The sequence below is a fragment of the Monodelphis domestica genome, chromosome 5 (assembly GCF_027887165.1).
Source record: "Monodelphis domestica isolate mMonDom1 chromosome 5, mMonDom1.pri, whole genome shotgun sequence".
Taxonomy (NCBI): Eukaryota; Metazoa; Chordata; class Mammalia; order Didelphimorphia; family Didelphidae; genus Monodelphis; species Monodelphis domestica.
This window is the reverse complement of record NC_077231.1, coordinates 147,963,200-147,982,014: the sequence shown is the minus strand read 5'-3', so window position 1 is coordinate 147,982,014 and position 18,815 is coordinate 147,963,200. Positions and strand designations below refer to the sequence as shown.

At 35.4% G+C, this 18,815-nt stretch overlaps 1 protein-coding gene across 9 annotated transcripts in view; it reads left to right on the top strand.

Annotated features, from left to right (window-relative positions):
* The first annotated feature begins 940 nt into the window (after positions 1 to 940).
* Positions 941 to 18,815, top strand: part of UPF2 (UPF2 regulator of nonsense mediated mRNA decay) — a 183,215-nt gene continuing 165,340 nt past the window's right edge. For 4 of the 9 annotated variants that reach the window (XM_016426031.2, XM_056799445.1, XM_056799444.1 and 1 more), the window contains exons 1-3: positions 1,342 to 1,451; positions 6,285 to 6,664; positions 10,246 to 11,025. In XM_016426031.2, the coding sequence (XP_016281517.1) occupies positions 6,303 to 6,664; positions 10,246 to 11,025 (1,142 nt within the window). In that variant the 5' untranslated portion in view covers positions 1,342 to 1,451; positions 6,285 to 6,302. Of the gene's footprint in view, positions 1,452 to 2,956; positions 3,017 to 6,284; positions 6,665 to 10,245; positions 11,026 to 18,815 lie in introns of all 9 variants that reach the window. The other 5 variants (XM_056799441.1, XM_056799443.1, XM_016426030.2 and 2 more) reach the window with 5 other exon arrangements.

Here is an 18,815-nt window from a genome sequence, read left to right as displayed (position 1 = left end):
AGAGGGGTAGAGATGGGAGTAATCAAGTAGATTCAATTCTGCAGGATAATGCCATTTCCCATTGACAAGTTTCTTAAGGTATCACAGTGAGATCCGAAGACATACCAAAGCAGCATGGCTAGAGAACATTGTTCTCATAGATCTTGTCCCCTTTCCTCTTCCTCCTCCACCCAACTTGTCAGACCAAGTGTTCCTATTTTTGATTAAAAAAACAAAACAGGTTAATTTTATGTAAATAGAACTTTTAAGAAGGAGGACTTGAAGGAAATTTAAATATGATACTGCAGCACCCAAAAGGCTGTAAATTCCTTCAGTTAAGAACTGAAAACGGAGAAAGGTGCATTCGTAAAGCATACCATCACTCAACATGTTTCGCTTCCTGATGTTTATAGTGAAAACAGGACATTGGCTAGGTGATGTAAAGGTTTTCAAGTCAGTGGTGAGGTTCGGCATGCTCAATAGGCCAGGGAGTTTTCTTAAACGAAATTTTTGGAATCGAACCTACTTAACCTGGTTCTTTCCAAAAAAGGCAAGGAAATAGAAATTCCCATTTGGGAGAGTGGAGGATTTTATGGCAAAGATTTTAAAATTCCTTCGGTGATTTTCGCTGTCGCCTTCTTCTTCGAACCCTTAGGATGCTAAATCTAAGACAATATCTACCATGACCCAATGAATGACCCCTGTCCCAAATCTTTCTTCTTCCCACTAACATCACCAAACTTTTTCTTCTCAAACCTTAACCCGTAGGTTCCAATCAGCCTATCATTAACTTTGTCCCTAAAGTGCGACCGTAGTTCCTTTGACTCCTCCCATCCAGGGCCTCATGTCCCAGTTCTCATCCCCTCCTTAGAGAAGGTTGCGCCTGCGTACTTTTCTTTCCTGCTCTCTCTCTTTCCTGGTGACCCAACCTACTTCCTGCCTCCCAGCCGTCAGAACGCTCCTCCTTTCCTTTGCTGGGGCCCCGGTTGAGGTGGCGGTAGTGGGTGGAGAGAGTAAAGGAGGTTGTCTCAGATAACGCCTGTCTGAAAATCCCACTCGTCTACTTACCCCCGCAACCCCTCTCAGCCAACTGCCTGAACTTGTTAGAGTGGGGTGATTCAGATTTCCGTAGAGAATCCTGGTGGCGGGGAAAGGAGGTCGCTATCCAGGAACCAAGGAACGGGCGGCAGGCAACCACCCACAAGCTGGCGGTCAGGGGGACTTTCGTTCAGGCAATTGCGCGGACAGCTTCTTCCTTCCACCTCCCTCCGCCCCGCCCCCACCCGCAGTTCGGGTCCGCGTTGGTGAGTGGCGGGCGGGAGGGCCAGCGGGCGGGGGGAGGGAGGGGGAGCCGAGGGGAAGGCGGGTCCTCGTCGGGGAGATAGGTGAGGGGGGGGGAGGGGAGAGAGGAGAGCTGGAGCGGTGGAGTTGGTGCTGGGAAACCCGGGGCTGATGTTGACAACAGGCGAAAGGTGAGTGCTGGGGACGGAACCCCTTCCTTCTCCACATTCACCTTCAGCCCTGGAGACAGGAGTCGTGGGGTACAGGGTGGGAAACCTGCCCTCCCAGCTCCCAGGGGCAGGCGGGCTTGGGGGTGGGGAAGAACACGAAGGAGGCGCCTTCTTCCCCCCCCCCCCCCCATACCTTAGCTCCCCTGTGGGGGAGGGAGACGAACGGGGTAGCCTTTCCCTTGCCCCCGCCTGCCCTAAGGAAGGAGGGGGTGCGTGCCCCTCCGAGCCTGGCCTGGGCCGAGTGCTGGAGGTGGAAAGGTCCGGGGGAGTTTGGGGGGCGTGGAGTGGGAAGGGAGAAGAGTTGAGGGAAGATTTTCGTTGTCTTTTTTTTTTTGAGAGGATGTAGGGGAGTAGGGGGTCAGTGGTCCTTCGAGGACCATCGGTGGCGGGGGTGAGCATGAGGTGTGCAGCGGGCGTGTGAACGGGTGGTGGTGCGTATATTCTGGGGCTGGGGAGCCCGGGGCCACGAGTACATAAAGGTGTTAGGAGATAGTAGGAAAGGGAAGGAAAGTTTCGGGAGCTAAGCATGGGGCAGGTTTGGGAGGGAGAGCAGAGAGTCGGGAACCGGGGGAGCCAGCGTGTGTGGGACCTGGACTTCTGTGTGTTGTGTGGGATCTTAGGAAAGTGTCATTTGGGTTTAACTTCCTTTAGATCCGTTCTGTGCTAGCTGGTTCCTTTCTCTGCCTTGTCCTCCAAAGGGCCTCAACTGTCCTCTGGTGATCACAAGACATGTAGTCTTCAGATCTCCTACAGAAGGTCCAGCTAAATTGTCTAAGAAATTTCATCATATTCTGTCCGTGTCATTTAGCATTTTTACCTTCATTGTTTATGAGGGAAAAAGTGGACTATGAATAATAACTGTCGAGAATCGAAAGTAAATCTAATAGATTCACCCATTATCTACTATGGCTTTTTTCTTCTTCTGTTAAGTATTGAAGTTTTTGGTTAACTTAGCATTAACTCCATTCTTCCTCAGCAGACTTTCATATTGCGAACACACTCGAACAAAATTCCTTTTAAATAAGCTCTTTTGGTTTGCTGTTATTCTTTAAAGTATAACACTATAGAAAGGAAGTGGATTTGTTGGGCTTGTGTACAATAAAACCTTTAGACTTATGGAACCTTGAACAACATGGGAACAAAGGATAAACTGATATTCTCTTATTGATTTGAGTATTCTCTGAGCACTAGTTGTATATATATTTACCTGGAGTCCATATGATAACTCAAAAGGGAAATGATACCTATTACATTCTTTTTGTTCATCTTAGGGAAGTAGGTAGTGTGGTGCTCTGTGCTATTAGGGAAATGCTAGCCAAGTAACAACTTCCAAAACTTATATATTAGTTAATAAGTATATGTCCCATGACTTCCCCTAATGCTGTTGAAAATAGCTCATGTTAATACAGTGCTATAATGTAGTGAAGTGCTTTCCTCATGTAAAAATTGTTATCCCCATTTTACAGATGAGGAAACGGAGGCACAGAGAGGTTAAGTGACATTGCCCAGGGCCACACAACTAGCTAGTAAGTATCTCTTGAGCTGGGACTTGAACTCAGGTCTTTTGATTATAGACCAGTGCTTTTCCCACCATCTTTAGGTTTCTTTCTCACAACAAATGGAAACCTTGCATTTCAAATACATTATTAGAAATCAAGCACCAAGTACATTTATGGGTGCCATGGATAATAATGATACTTGGATCATAGATTTAAGGATAAAACAGTCATTTAGTTGAACCCTTTATAAGGAAACCCAGGGCCCAAGAGGTTAAGTGACATGTATAAAATCACACAACTAGTAGAAGCAGAGGCAGAAATTGAATCCAGGTCTTAATACCAATTCCAATTCTCTTTCCACTGCTTTGAACTGCCTTTGTGAAGGAGAGCTTTCAGGCAATGTGATTTTATTTTCAAGATCATCATATTGCTTCAGTAAAGAGATTTAATATTTTTACCTTATTTTTAAATAATTATATTGTAAACTTTCCCAGCATTTATACCTGATCTAAGTAGCAAATTCCAGAATTTTAAAGAATTTCAGCATTATCCCAAAAGTACATGTTGAAATTTTAAGCTAAAATGTGAAAACACTTGGTTTAGAGTAAGTGGGATGTATATGTTAGTTGGCTTTCTAAATATGGGAGGTAAATTGGTATATTGGGAAGAAGAGTGGATAGGAAGTCAGAAGATTTAGGTTATAGTTCTAGTTCACCTTTAAGCCAAGTCATCATATAACTTCTCTGAGCCTCTATTTCCTGGACTAAAATTGAAGAAATTTGACCAGTTAATTTCTAGGTTCTCTCCTAGTTATAATAAAAGTTTGATTAAGTTTTTATTGTGTTTTTAAAATTCTGTAGACCCTCTGGTGTATATAGATAGTTGTGCTTTTATCTTAACTTTTGGTAGTGTAAATTTGCAAATGGCTAATTTTTAATATTAACTTATAACACTAGGACAATGGAATGAAAAGTTTATTAAATAGTAATCATGAGACAATCACAGTATTAAGCCCTGAAGATATATATACACAAAAGCAAACCAGTTTTTGACCTCAAGGAACTTATTTTCTAACAGAAGACCAAACAAATGGGGAGTGGCATTTTTCTGGAATTGGTATTATGTGTTTAGTATTAAAGATTTAAGTGAGTAATTTTTTCTAATAACTATAAAAATGTGTATACAGTTTTGAAAACTATTAAAGCAAAGCCACTTCTTTTTATGAATGTCCCTGGTAGATTTTATTTTTGTTAAGTGGTAGATTTTTAAATGGTAGATTTTATTATTTTTAAGAAGAAAAAAGATCTCTAGATTTAAAAATTTTAATGTCTCTATCCCTTACTTCTCATCTGAAAAAAGTGGTTGGTTGTACTCAGATAACAAGTGGTATCTTTTTGGGGGCAAAATTGGAATTAATAAACACTAAATCTTAGGTTGACATTGCTGTTTGCTTCAAAATAGTAATTGGTCCAAAATAAATGGATTATGTAAGCCCTTTTTCATTGGTGCATTATCAAATATCTTTTAACCCTTACAATTATTGCCCCTTTATTCCTTTAAGTCCTTCACTGAGGACCTACCCAAAATTTGGCTGGAGGGTATTTCTAATTGTTTGCATTGTATAGAAATACCATTTCAAAATACTTTAATGTGAACAAAATGCAGCCTTTAAACATCTGTGTTTTCTAGTTCAGCCCCAGGTTTCAGTCAGTTGTTACATACATTTTATTGAAATAAACATGAAAGTTATTGCTTACTGGGTATCATTTATTATAAAGTTAGGCACCATATTCAGTGCTTAACTCTCAGTCTGATGTCAGAGTCCTTAATATCATTGAATGCTTTTAGGGCTATGTATTAGAGCTACCTGTCAAAACTATGTATTAAAGTTGTTATTTGCTAGAATTATGAGAATTGGCAACTGTGTTTCCAGATGATATTTAAATGTTACTGATTTGGAACTTTTACTTGTATGTATGTGTATTTAAAGTAATTACAAAAGAAAATAGTAAGTGATGATTCTAAGACTTGGAAGACTTAATTCTGCTAGGTCATGCAGATGAAGAAAAGGGAAGGAAAAGGAAAGAGTAAGAAAGCAGCAAGGAGAAACAAATATATTTGGCAAATGATATTAACATTTACTGTAAGTGGCCTTCAATGGGTATAGTAATTCATGAAGAATTTAACAGTAATGTTGAACTAGTCCTTTATGTGTCTCTAGACAAGAACACAAAGTTTAGTTACTATATAAACATTTATTTAGAATATATTTTTAATAATTTGCATTATTTCCTGTTCAATTTGTATTTTAAAACGCTTTGAAAACTCTTTATTTGCAACTTTTATATTTTAAGAACATTTGTAATATTACCCTTCCTTTAAAACATCCTGGCATTTTTCTCTTATGTATGTAGAAATAAGCACCTGAACTTGGCTCCCACTTTTAAGAATGGTTGCCTAGGCTCTGAGGTTGACTTGCAGAATTCAGATCTAGAGCTTTTTGAGGTTTTCCTTGTTCTTCCTGACTCTGAGGCAATCTCATTATCCGTCATGTCTAACTGCCTCTCAATATTATAAATATATCTTATGGATAGTTTTTTGTCTTTCATTATAGTCACTTCACCCTCTCCCTTTTCCAGATTGGACCACAAAGCATTTAAAACAGAAATTTTGGACCTCTTTTGTGTCTTGGATAATAATGCTTTTAAATGCATAGAAAAATATATGGAATTACAAAGGAAATCAATTATTAAAATATTTTTTTGAAAACACAAAACAAAAATCTTAGACCCCAGGTTAAGGCTCCTGGTATAGAGTATCAACTGAAAAAAAGTACTCTATCATAAAAAGTTTCTTTATTCTTGTGCTTGGAGAAATTTGGTTTTAACATTTTCTTCAGTTCCATTTTTCTTGTTGTAGTTAATATTATCTATTGGTTTCATCAGTGAAATAAAAGGTGGGTATCTTATTCTTTCCATGGCTCGTATAATTCTAGACAAACCATTTCTATACTTGTCTGAAGATATAATAAATTTCTGAGGATATTGTGTAAGTTTTGTAAAAGTTTATGAAGTGTTTGCATTGAGAAAGTATTTTAAAACTTTTGAAGGCAAGTAAAAATATTAATGATAGAAGAGCTAAAAAGTTATCACAGGAACTTATACTTTAGTTTTATACAAATTGAGTAATATTTATTGAATTTTAATAAGCTGTCAAGTTGTAATTCCTTTTTAGGAAATAAAGACATACTAACACATTTAAAAAGACTTGTAATACTTATATTGTATTTTTGCAGATTGTCCTGGATAACATAATGCCAGCTGAGCGTAAAAAGCCAGCAAGTATGGAAGAAAAAGAATCTTTACTAAACAACAAAGAAAAGGAGTGCAGTGAAAGACGACCAGTAAATAGCAGGGAAAAACCAAAAGATGATGTCAAGCTTAGCACCAAGAGAGAGGTAGTTAAAGTGCCTGAGGAGAAGAAGAAAAAATTGGAGGAAGACAAACGAAAAAAAGAGGACAAGGAGCGAAAGAAAAAAGAGGAAGAGAAGGTGAAAGCTGAGGAAGAACTAAAGAGACGAGAAGAAGAAGAAAAGAAGAAGCTTGAAGAGGAAGAGAGAAAGAAGCAAGAAGAACAGGTGAAACGTCAGCAAGAAGAAGCAGCTGCTCAACTGAAGTAAGAAGTGTCTTATTTATTTCTGAATAGAATCAGGTTCTGAGTGGCAAGGGACCTTAGAGGTCAGTGGCTGTGGAAATACAATACTTGTGTTCCCAGATGTTTTTCTGATTTTGTTTTTTGGGGAGTAACAATGTTTTAAAAAAACTAAAGTAAAATTATATTCTTAAGACTAAAATTAGACTTCAGCTTTTGAATTTGGGCCAGATTTGACAAATCATCAATTCTTATTCTGTTCTTAAATATGAATCTATTCCGTTAATATATTCCCCAAATTCATTGAGTAAGTAGTGTTCTTTATAGGACAGTAAAATTCACTGTTCACTTAAGTCATATGATACTGTGTTCAGATAATTTCTAATTAAAATAGATTGACTTGCTGGACTAGCTTTCCCATTTTCAAAATCAACGAAATCAGTAAATTAGACATTGAGAGTACCTGGCTAGTTTCCAGGGAGTTTCATACACTATAATGGTCCCTCTCTCAAAGAGTTTATAATAGGGGACTAAGTCTAGGTAGTTGTGATATCAATATTCATATTAGTTTCAAAGTGGAATGCTTTGGGAATTGTTAGTAGAAGTTTGTTACCAGCATACAGATCAAGGAAGGGAAGTGGGTAAAAATGGGTCAGTATAATGGATGTTTGATGGGACCAGGTTAATTCAATGCCTGGAATATTGCTTGCATAAAGGGAAATAATATAAAATAAGCCTGGAAATTTGGGAAATTAAATTGGTAGGCAGTAGGGAGCCCTGTGGATTCTTGAGCAGAGGTATGACCAGATCTCTGGTAGTTGTATGAAGATTGAATAAGAATGGAAAGATCTATAAGGAAGCTGTTCTGAGACCATTGAGAAAGAGTTGAAGGGCCTAAACTATGTTCATGGTGGTAGAAATAGAGAGGAGAGGTGTCCATAGCTTTTTCAGAGCTGGAACCAGGTTTTGAATGGATCTTTGAGACAAGAAAGAAGAGAAAGTGAAAACTTTACCAAAGGTTACAGACCAGGAAGTGTTAAATTTAATTGTGGTTGGACTTGAATATATTAATGGTGGTCACCAGGGATTTAATTTCTAAATTCCAAAATGAATTACTAAAATAGAATGGAATTTATGATAGTTTATTTACAATAGAGGGAAGATATAAAGGAAGAAATAAAAGGGGAGAGAGAGAGAGCTAAATAGACTGAGTTCTAAGCCCCAGCCAGAAAGGGCAAGGAAACTAAGTCAGCCTTTACACTCACCATGGTGACTGTCTAAAAGGAAAGCAGTTTGAGGTCTCCTGCATGAGCTCCTCCAGCGGTCCAGTTCCACAGCCAAGTGTCTTCCCTCCAAGCCTGAGTGTCTTGTCTTTCAGTCTCTCCTCCGAGTGACTGAATCTTCATTCTTGATTGATTCTTGTGTGTTTCTGTTTCCTCTATTTAAAGACCTTTTTCTCTTGTGTCACCTCCCCTAAATTTTATGTCTACCAATCACAGAAGATGCTCCCCTCCAGGACTGTTCACTCAATGTATGAAATGGATGTCACACCTTTTGTAGTTAGTTTACACTTTTTTGTGGTTAGTTAACACCATTTTGTAGTTAAAATGGGTAGATCTACTTTAAATACTGAGTTAACATTTTTGGGATTAAAATCTAAAAACAGGGAATTACAATTCAATCTTCACAATAAAGGAAGAGCTAAATACCTTCATTGTTACAATCAGGAGATAGCCAAATCCAATTTTCACAGAAGACTGTGTGAATAGTGTCAACATCTTCATAAATCACAGAGTCATCAGAAGGAACTCATTTGAAGGGAAAGATGAGGTTGGGTTTGGACTTGTTGAATTTGAATTGCAAGTGAGACCTCTAGGCGAAGATGTGCACAGTAGGCACTTAAAGAGGTAGTGAAAGCCATGGGAAAGAATGAGGTTACTGGGAGAACTTAGAGAAAAGATCCAAAGGCTGAACTGGGAGAGTCCCTATTGTAAATGGTATGGAGGTGAATGAGAAGTGTTAAATAGGCAGGAGGACTAGGAGACTGCAGCATCTTTGAGACTTAAGGAGAGAAGTTTATCTAGTGGGAGGGAATAGGTTGTAGTATCAGAAGTATTCCAGGTTATAAATTTTAGAGATCTTTGAATATAGATAAGTATTTGGAAAAACTATTGGGGACAACTGCACAATTTGTAAAGCAGTTCCTTTTCTGCTTTTCTTTTAGTTTTTCTAATTCTGTCAAATAGAAACCTTCAGAAGTTTTCCTGAGCAGAAATCTTAGCACTTTTTCTGAGCTCATCTTAACCCCTTTTCCTAACAAGCAGGGTATCCCCTGGACTTAAAGCAGTAGTAGTTGACCTAAGAATATTCAAAACTTTGAGTCATGAGGACTTCCTGAATTTCATGTTTTATGTTTCAGTTTTCTTTATATTATTAATGGCACATAGTTACTTTTTAGAAACTCTTGGGAATATAACTGTCTTCCACTAATGTGGAAAGAAAGTTTTAATATTTTTAACATTTAACATTTAACAAGGGTTAGGTTGTCTTATGTTGTTTTCATTTCTTAAGAATATTACTTGATCATAGGATTTCTATCTGGAAAGGACCTTAGAGATCTGGTTCAAACTCCTTATTTTGTAGGTGAAGAAACTGAGTCTCAGAGGTTGTACAGATGGTAAATAAAGGATCTAGACTTCAGTCCATGTAGTGCTCCTGTCTTTCCAGTGCACTGCTTTTGATAGGTCTTCTATGTAGTTCATTGACCCATGACATTTAATAATTTCTATTGACATTCTGTTCTTCATAAATTTCCCATTTGCTTTCAGATTTTGAGCATTTCAAACCAACCAAGTTACTTCTTTAAATACTTGAGTACTGTGTAATAGAGGATATATAGTATCCATACTTTTATTGATTCTTTTTTAGTTAGTTTTTGATTACAGTATTATATTGTTGTATTAAGTTTGTGAGTCCCATTTTGTATATTTTATTTGAGATTTTGTGGATTAAAAAAAAGTATTGTTATTCATCATTTGACAGACTATTGTACTTTGTTTGCATAGCCTTTGGAATCTAGAATTACCTAATTATGAGAAGGCATTGAGGTAGGATTTTGTGGAGGAAACTGGTTTTGCCTATTATTTTTCAACTAAAAGGAAATTTGTAGATTATCTAGTCCAACCCTTGAAGCTAAGAGTTTTCCTTTAGAGATTTAAAAAAATCTTTTAATTGTCCCTATTGTATTTCATTAGGCTTTATAAGTATTCACTTTTCAAGTTTAAAATCATTTTGAATTTAGTTTGGTTCTTTACAAATGTTTTGTCACCCCAAATTAATGCTATAAGGAGATTAAAATGAACATCTATTTGATCACTTAAGACAATTCTCAAATAATTTAAGATAGTGAAAGTTAATGTTTAGATTTTGGGAAAGAATACCAACATCAATGCAAGTGCCTTGGTTAAATTAAGCTTATTACTACCATTTTGGTTCAGTAATTTCTGCTTTAGTTTCTGGACTTGAATTATGAGAGTGCTGTTTTTATGATGTATGATTTACAAATGACTCACTCAAACACAAGTTCTTTTTTTTTTTTAATGTAGAGAGAAAGAAGAATCCCATCAGCTTCATCAGGAAGCCTGGGAACGACATCAAGCAAGAAAGGAACTCCGAAGCAAAAACCAAAATGCACCAGACAACCGACCAGAGGAGAATTTCTTTAGCAGATTGGACTCAAGTTTGAAGAAAAACACAGCTTTTGTCAAGAAATTGAAAACTATTACGGAGCAACAGAGAGACTCCTTGTCCCATGATTTTAATGGCCTCAATTTAAGCAAATATATTGCAGAAGCTGTTGCTTCTATTGTGGAAGCTAAGCTAAAAATATCTGATGTGAACTGTGCTGTGCACTTGTGCTCTCTCTTTCACCAGCGCTATGCTGACTTTGCCCCATCTTTGCTTCAGGTTTGGAAAAAACATTTTGAAGCAAGAAAAGAGGAGAAAACTCCTAACATTACCAAACTAAGAACTGACTTGCGTTTCATTGCAGAACTGACCATAGTGGGGATTTTCACTGACAAAGAAGGTCTGTCCTTAATCTATGAACAGCTGAAAAACATTATTAATGCTGACCGTGAATCCCACACTCACGTGTCTGTGGTGATTAGCTTTTGCCGGCATTGTGGGGATGATATTGCTGGATTGGTACCAAGGAAAGTGAAAGGTGCTGCAGAGAAGTTTAACTTGAGTTTTCCTCCTAGTGAAATAATCAGCCCAGAGAAGCAACAGCCTTTCCAGAACCTGTTAAAAGAATATTTTACATCTTTGACCAAACACCTGAAAAGGGACCACAGGGAGCTACAGAATATTGAGAGACAAAACAGGTGATTTTCAAATGTTTCTCAGGAATTGAGAATTGGTTGTGGAGCACATACTTAAATATTAAATCACCATGCTACTGAAAAAAAAAAAAACTTACGGAAAAGGGGCTGATTGCAGGTGATTCCTTAAAATACTGGGAAATTTTCAGTATGTCATACTTTAAGAACTCATGTTTGAATACAAAACTATAGGAGATTTTATTTTTTTTTTGAGAGTCTGGAGAGTATTGTGGTTTTTACTTTGTGGCTATTTTTTTCTCTTTCTATTCAGTTTTTAATTCTTCATTTAAATATGGGTATAGCATTCCATTCTTTGTCATTTTAACTGTTACTTGTTTGCACTTGTTTTTCTTTGTATAGCTTTTCCTCCTTTATAACTGCATTTGATACTATAGATTTACTTTCATTATTTCTATTTTGGACCATTCATGTCATTGTCAGATGCTGGCAAAATATAAAGGAATATGGTAGAATCAGAAAAGAATTATTAATTGAAGAGACATAGGTTAGGTTTATGAATTTTAGATTCTATACTTTGACATTGACTTGAAGAATTCCTAAATTTGCTAAGTAAATTATTTGTAGGCAATTATGTAAAAATGTGTTAGAGGAACCTTTCCCAAATCCTAAAGGAATATATTCTGGAAAACTGATAGGATATAGTACTTATCTCCTGATAGATACAGAAAAGCCTTCAATTTGGGTCCAGACATCAAAATTTTAACATTGCATTAATACCCAGAGCTATGAAATATTAACAAACTATGACTTGTGGGCAGTATCACTTTAGTAATTAATTTTTTGGAGGGATGGCAGAACATCAATGTTATCAATGAACAGGAGCATTTCATGCTGTTATATACTCAGGTATTAGTAGTGAAAGAAGGACCTTTCCTGTCCTCATCATTTTTGTAGTATTGTGGTTTTAAGTGGTCCCTGTAGAAGTCTGGGGAGGTCATTGAACCAGCACAAGAGATGCAGATGAGTAAGAACTAGAAATGGGAGAGGCTGGATTAGAAGTCAAAGTTATCATATCTGGCTATAGTGACTAGAGGAAATTCAAGGTATTTTCAGAAATAAAGCTTCAACTAATTTAATGTTGTAGGGCCAGAGTTAAAATCCCAGTTCTACCACTGGCTACCTCTGTGGCTTGAGGCAAATCACTTAACCTCTCTGGGCCTCCCTTAGTTCCCTCATATATTTTTTAAAAATGTCTTAGTGGGCCTTCAAAAGTTCCTTCTAATTCCAATATATGATCCCATGAGCCTTTGCCTTTGAATATCCAGGGCTTTTGAGAATTTTGAAAGGGGATCAAAATGCATGCATTTTGTTGTACTAGGTAGTTTTATATTGGTTCATAATGATAGTTACGTTTTAGGTTTAACTGATTAAAACTTTTTTTTATTAAAAAAATTTTTTTAATTAACTACATTTCCCATTCTGTACCTTTTCTTCCCCTCCCAATAAATCATCCATTATAGCAAAGAATGACAAAGAGGGAGAAAACAGTTTAACCAAATTAACAATTTCTAAAAAGTATGACAGTGGGCAGTGTTCCACAGCTAAGGACTGTCCCTTAGCCTCTGCAAGGAAACAGAGAAAGGTTACTTTTCTCTGGGGTCAAGCTTAGCATTTATAATTTTATAGTGTTGAGTTTTGATTGCTTTGATGTTACTCTATTCATTTACATTGTTTTAGCCTTTGTTACTTTTCTGGTTCTGCTTACTTCACTTTACATTAGATCATAGGAATCTTCCCCTGCTTCCCTGTATTCATTCTATTCATGTTTTCTTACACTATAGTAATATTCTATTCTATTCATATATGACAGCTTAATTAGCTATTCCTCTTATTAATGGGCTTTTTTCCAGTTCTTTGTTATACAAAAAAAAAGTGATGATATAAATGCTTTGGTGTATTTGGTACCTTTGTTTTCTTTATCATTTACTATTTGAGGTATATGTCTAGTGTTGGAATCTCTGGGTCTATGGTTATGGACATTTTTAATAACTTTATTTACTTTCCAAATTGCATTTCCCAGTGGTCAGACCAATTCACAGCTCCACCAACAGTGCATTAATGTGCCTGTCTTTCTGCAACCTTTACAATATTGACTATTCCTGTCTTTGTCATAATTGCTAATTTGTTGGTTATGCTACTATTAGTGATTTGGAGCTCTTTTTAACATAGTTGTAAAATAGTTTGCAAATCTCTGAGAATTGCTTGTTAACATCTCTTGACCACTCATGTAGTAGAGAATGGCTTATCTTCTATATTTCTGTCAGTTGCCTGTATGTTTTAGATATCAGATTCTTATCAGATATCATTGCTATATTTCGTTAGTTTTTAATCAGAGCTGACATTTTGTACTGTTTTGAACCTAATGCAAATTTTCGTATTTAAAAGTGGGAGGAAAAAGTGAGGCCACATGATTTTAAAAAATTAATAAATTCAATTTAAGAAATATTTATTAAGTGACTTCTATATGCAATAGACTGTGCTTGATGCTAGGAATAAAAAAAATTCCAGCAGTTAGAGTACTTTAAAGTATATGTTTTTCCCTCTGTATTCCTTTCCTTCCCCCTATCCATATTATACATACTTTTAGAAAAAGTTTGCAAAACCCTTTACATTTTTTATCTCATTTGTTCTTTACAACATCTCAGTCCATCATTGGAAACCTAAATGGGTACCTGTTTTCTGGTATATCCCAGAAGAGATCTCATCTTTTGTCAGAGTAATTATCCTTTAGTTTTTTGAAGACAGTTCTTAGGCCTTCTTATATCTTATCCTCCAGGCCAAACATACATTCCCTGTTCTCCATAGAACATGGTTTGCAGACCCTCATTACACTGATTACTTCTCTTTACTTAACCCCCCACCCTCACTTCCCCAGGGCCATTTGTTAAAATATATTTGGAGCTCAACATAGTACTCCAGATGTCTGCTGATCAGTGCAGATTATTACAACCTAACACCCCTTTATTCTGGGTATAGATATCTAATTACATGAACTGAAGCTGCAACACACTCTTTTACTCATTAAATCATTAAAGAGTAAAAAATAAAATAAATCATAAAGTTAAAAAAATTAAATGATAAAAGAAAAACATTCTGCACAGATCCTTGTTGAATTTAATATTGTTGGTTTTTAACTCAATGCACTGTCCTGTAGAGTTAACCTTGAATCTTTGGTTCTTCCTACTGTATTTACTCATCTTTCTAGTTCTATGTCATGTGTAGATTTTGTTGTTATGGTTTCTATGCTTGTATCCAAAGCATTGATAAAAGTAATGAACTAGATAGAACCAAAGACAAAGCCTTGTGGGACTTCACCAGAGTAAACTATATTTCTTTGACTGTTGGACCATGTAAGAATTCACCTAATAGTACTCTCATCCAACTCATGTTTCATCTTATGTGTAATAGTTTTGATTACTTTGTCTATAGTTTGGAAAAAGTAGATAGTGTGTGTGTGTGTATCTATCTATCTGTCTATCTCTCTCTCTCTCTCTATCTATCTATCTATCTATCTATCTATCTATCTATCTATCTATCTATCGCCCTTGGATTGGCACCTGAATCTTCCACTACATATTACTGCTGTTAAACTTCATGTCTGGGACAATTTTGTAGGTTTGTAGAAAGGTCAAAATACTGGGCTAATTATCATTTGCAAGAAGAGTTGAAGGTAATAGAATTGGGTTGTGGACATAGTTTTCACTTTACTGGAAATCTGTTTCTTTAAAAAAATCATCTAAGAAATTTTTGATTCACTTATCAGATTATGCCTTATTAAAATGCTACCTCTAGATAATAATTCTTTTATCTCATATTTTCAGTAAACATAGGAAGTCTAAGTGTATTTTATCATTTGAGAGGAGGAATATTTTAATCAGTACTTGTACAAAAATCATTGTCTTAGCCATATTTAATTTACATAATCAAATAATGTAAAATGTTTATGTTTAAAAAGATGTGAAGAATGTCTAGTAGGCATTTGAGAATACATTAAACACTTTTTAGAAGTTATTAAAGAGAATCTTTGAAATTCTGCTTCAAATACATAGAGATGTAAAGTGAACAATTGTAATACCTTGCAGTGATATTTTATCATTTTAGACAAAATCAAAATCACCATCCTTTACCTTTCTACTGACATGCTGCTAGAGAAAGACATCTGTGTGTTCCTACAGTCAAATTAGTTCTAGAATAGAAATAAAAAGGTTAAGAATATTTCTAAAACAAATTTCTGGGGAAATGAGGAAAAGGAGAACTAAAAGCAATAGTTTTTCTTAGTGTCACTGCCTGGTTCCTCTAGAATTAGAGGTCTGTTGTGCTAATTTGTTTGACTGTACCAGGTCACAACTAAAATTAATTTTCTCTTTTTTTTCTTTTCTTTTTATAAAGGTTTGGCTAATCAAGGACTGAAATAATATGGTCCTGACATTCTCTACCATTTCATGTTTTTAGCTCCATTAAGAAATACAGCTCTTAAATTTTCTAATCAATTTCCACATTTTCTTTTTGCTACAAGTTGGCTTTCTCTAATATTTTCATGTCTGTTTTATTTTTTCCATTCATTCCACTTTTTTACATGCTTTATTTCTGCTAAAGTCTACTCCGATGCTTCATGCAGTTTTAAGATGACTTTGGGTTATAGGATATACCAATATCCTATAGCTCCAACAGACTGGAAAGGCTTCAGGTATCAGCCTGATGATGTTTGTGTTTTTGAGGTCCGTTCTATTTGGACTTAACATAAGACTGGCCACAGGGTGATTAATTTTCAGCCACACCAACTCATAAAGGTTATCTTTCAAATTTTATTGGTTGGGATGTCTGTACTTTGATGAAATCAGAAGTCTTCCACAATGCCATTATTTAGCCTTTTTTAAAAGCTCCATAAAGGATTTGATACAAATGGTTACTTAATAAGTATGAAGTCTTATTAGGCCAAAGTAGATCAAATAAAGAATAAAATAAGCCCATTAGTCTGGGTAGAGTTATCTTTGCAATGTATATTTGAGAAATAGGGACTATATTGTTTGTTTTAGTCAGAAAGTTCTCTGCTTATATGTAAGTTACCTTGCAATTCTAAAAATCCTTTAGTTGTATTTCTTATGTTTGATAACTACTTTTTTAGCATTGCCATTGCTTATCTTCCACATTTTAAAAATGAAAAATCATTTATTAAATGTTTACTGTGTGCAAAACTCTTTGCTAAGTACTGAGCCTACAGATAGAAAAGTAAGACTATTTAGTGAGACTTGGTTCATAGCTGCTTTGGTGCTTCTTAGGCAAGTTAGAAAAGCAGCTTCTTCCAGGGCTCTTGTGTTTACCTGCCCAGGGAGGGTATTGGTGGTATTGGGGATAGCAGGTCACTTCCTCATAAAGGTTGCTCCTGTTTATGTGGTCTGGAGGGCAGGAGTGGAGAATGGGACCATTATTATCAGTGCTCTTGGGTTCATGGTCTTGGGATCTCTGTCTTGGAGTCTGAGAGGAGTTGGTATTCTAGGTGGCACATGCTGCCTCCATGCCCTCATATTGCCTTAGTGTTATAATACTGTTATAAATCATATAAATTTTTATTCATTAAAGTCCCAATTTGATGTTTCATTGAGTGATGGAAATGCTGGGATTTTGAAGTTTATGCTGTTGGACTTCAAATTGGCAAATCCTGCAACTCTAGAAAGGCTTCATATACTTCATATATAGATTTGCTGACAGCTATTACAGAAGACCAAATTGAGTATATAGAGTCTCAATACTGGAATTTATAAAGGAATGCATTTCTTTGGGCATATAAATTCATGAATACTTGGTTATGGTATATAAGGATCATGATCTTGTCAGAGATGACACTGATGAATTCAGTCATAGTCCCTTAGAATTGGAAAGGAGGTAGAAGAGGAGATAAAATAGTATATTAAACAGAAGGGTGCTTATATAGCATATTTAACAATAAGCAACTTAACTTTTTTATCACATTGTCAAATGAAATGACATTAATACAATGATTTTGCTTTATGTTATATACAGTCCTGAAAAATATTGTAAAGTGAAAGTTTCATTCAATTTTAGATTAGAATTGACTTCCATTATAATTTCAGGTACATATTGCCATGTCATTTTCTAAAAAATTTATTATATTTATAAGTGAAAGATGCTTTGAGAGAATTAATTTTATAGAGGAGGAAACTGAGATGCAAAAACAAATAACAGTCACACAGGTAGCAAGAAGCCGATCAAGAATTTGAACTAGGGTTCTTTTAAGTCCTCTGTTCTTTACATATTATGTTACCATGAAAAGAACATCTTTACTGTCTTTGTCATATTTTCTATTGCATTCATTTCATCTGTTCATTTTTTATAACATCATTCAAATGGGCAATGAGTCTTACATTTGCATTTTAAGTTCAAATATTAAAGTAAATGCATTTTAATTTAATTGAGACCACAGCAATTCCATGGGCCTGGAATATTCAAGGTTTAACTAATTATTTTATTACTTAAAAAACCAGGTATGATTAGACCTATTATTTATATGCCCCTATCACCAAAGTGTTAAGTAATTAGTTGGGACCAGAAAAATGTTTATTAAATAAATGGGAGAGCTTTCTGGAAATATTTTTTCCCACAGTTCTGACTTTTCACTTTCTCTGTTCTAATGTACTTTAACAATCATTCATTGTAAAGTATTAAAAAGTGAATTTAAAAAATGAAACAAAACACTGAGGACTAAGCACACTAGCTTTTAACTGGCTCTGAGGGGTGGATACTTTGAAGTTGCTGCTTTTGTAATTTGGTTTGATTGTTGATTTTAATTAAAAGGAGAGCTGGGATCTGGAAAATAGGTGCAAGATGTCAAAATTATATATAAAACTATTTTTAATCTACTAAGTGCAAAAGGCTGAGTAAATATTTAAAAACCAAGTCAGACTGACATTAAAAGAACTTCATTTTTTATTTAAAGTGTTAACATTAAGTAATTATTTTGATAACTTGGGAGTCATCTTGTTTCTGCTTATGTCTGAATACTCAGCAAATACAGTATATCCTGTCAAACTGGATGTGCCTGTTATATTCCTTCATAAAAACAAGAATGTGAGAACTTGTCGAAGAAATAAAAGTTGCAGGTTTATAATGACACGTTTGCTAGTTCTTTCTTTTTCTTTTTTTTAATCACTGCCTTTCATTGATTCCCTCCTTTGTTAACGAAGTGGTTAACCAAAATAAACAAAACTACCAGTCTGATAGAACATGCAATGTTGTGAGCCTCTAGTTTCCTTTCTTCATAGAGGAGGGAAATGTGTTTCAATATCTATTTCTAAGGCTAAGAATAGTCACTGCAATTAATCAGAGTTCTACTTTCTAGTGTTTCCATTTGTTATCATAATCATTATGTGTATTGTTAATTTGGTTTTGTGCTATGTGAGTTCATTCAACTATATATAGTTTCTTAGGGAGCAATAGAATTCCATTGTATTTATATATCTTGGTTTGTTTGGCTATTCTCCTTTGTAGTGTTCCAACCAAAATTTTAATGAACATTTAGGATATATTATAATTTTTATAATCTTGTTTATAGGATGATTATGTATCAGTACACTTAAAATAGACAATGTTAATATTACTATATCAAACTATTTCTGGTATTAAGGAAAATATTTTTTCAAATTGGGAGGTAGATATTTTTTGATATATTTTTTTACATCACCTATATTTCTCAATATATCTCTACCTCTTCTCCTTTCCAGGGATCCATCTCTTTTTTTTTTTTTAAACCCTTA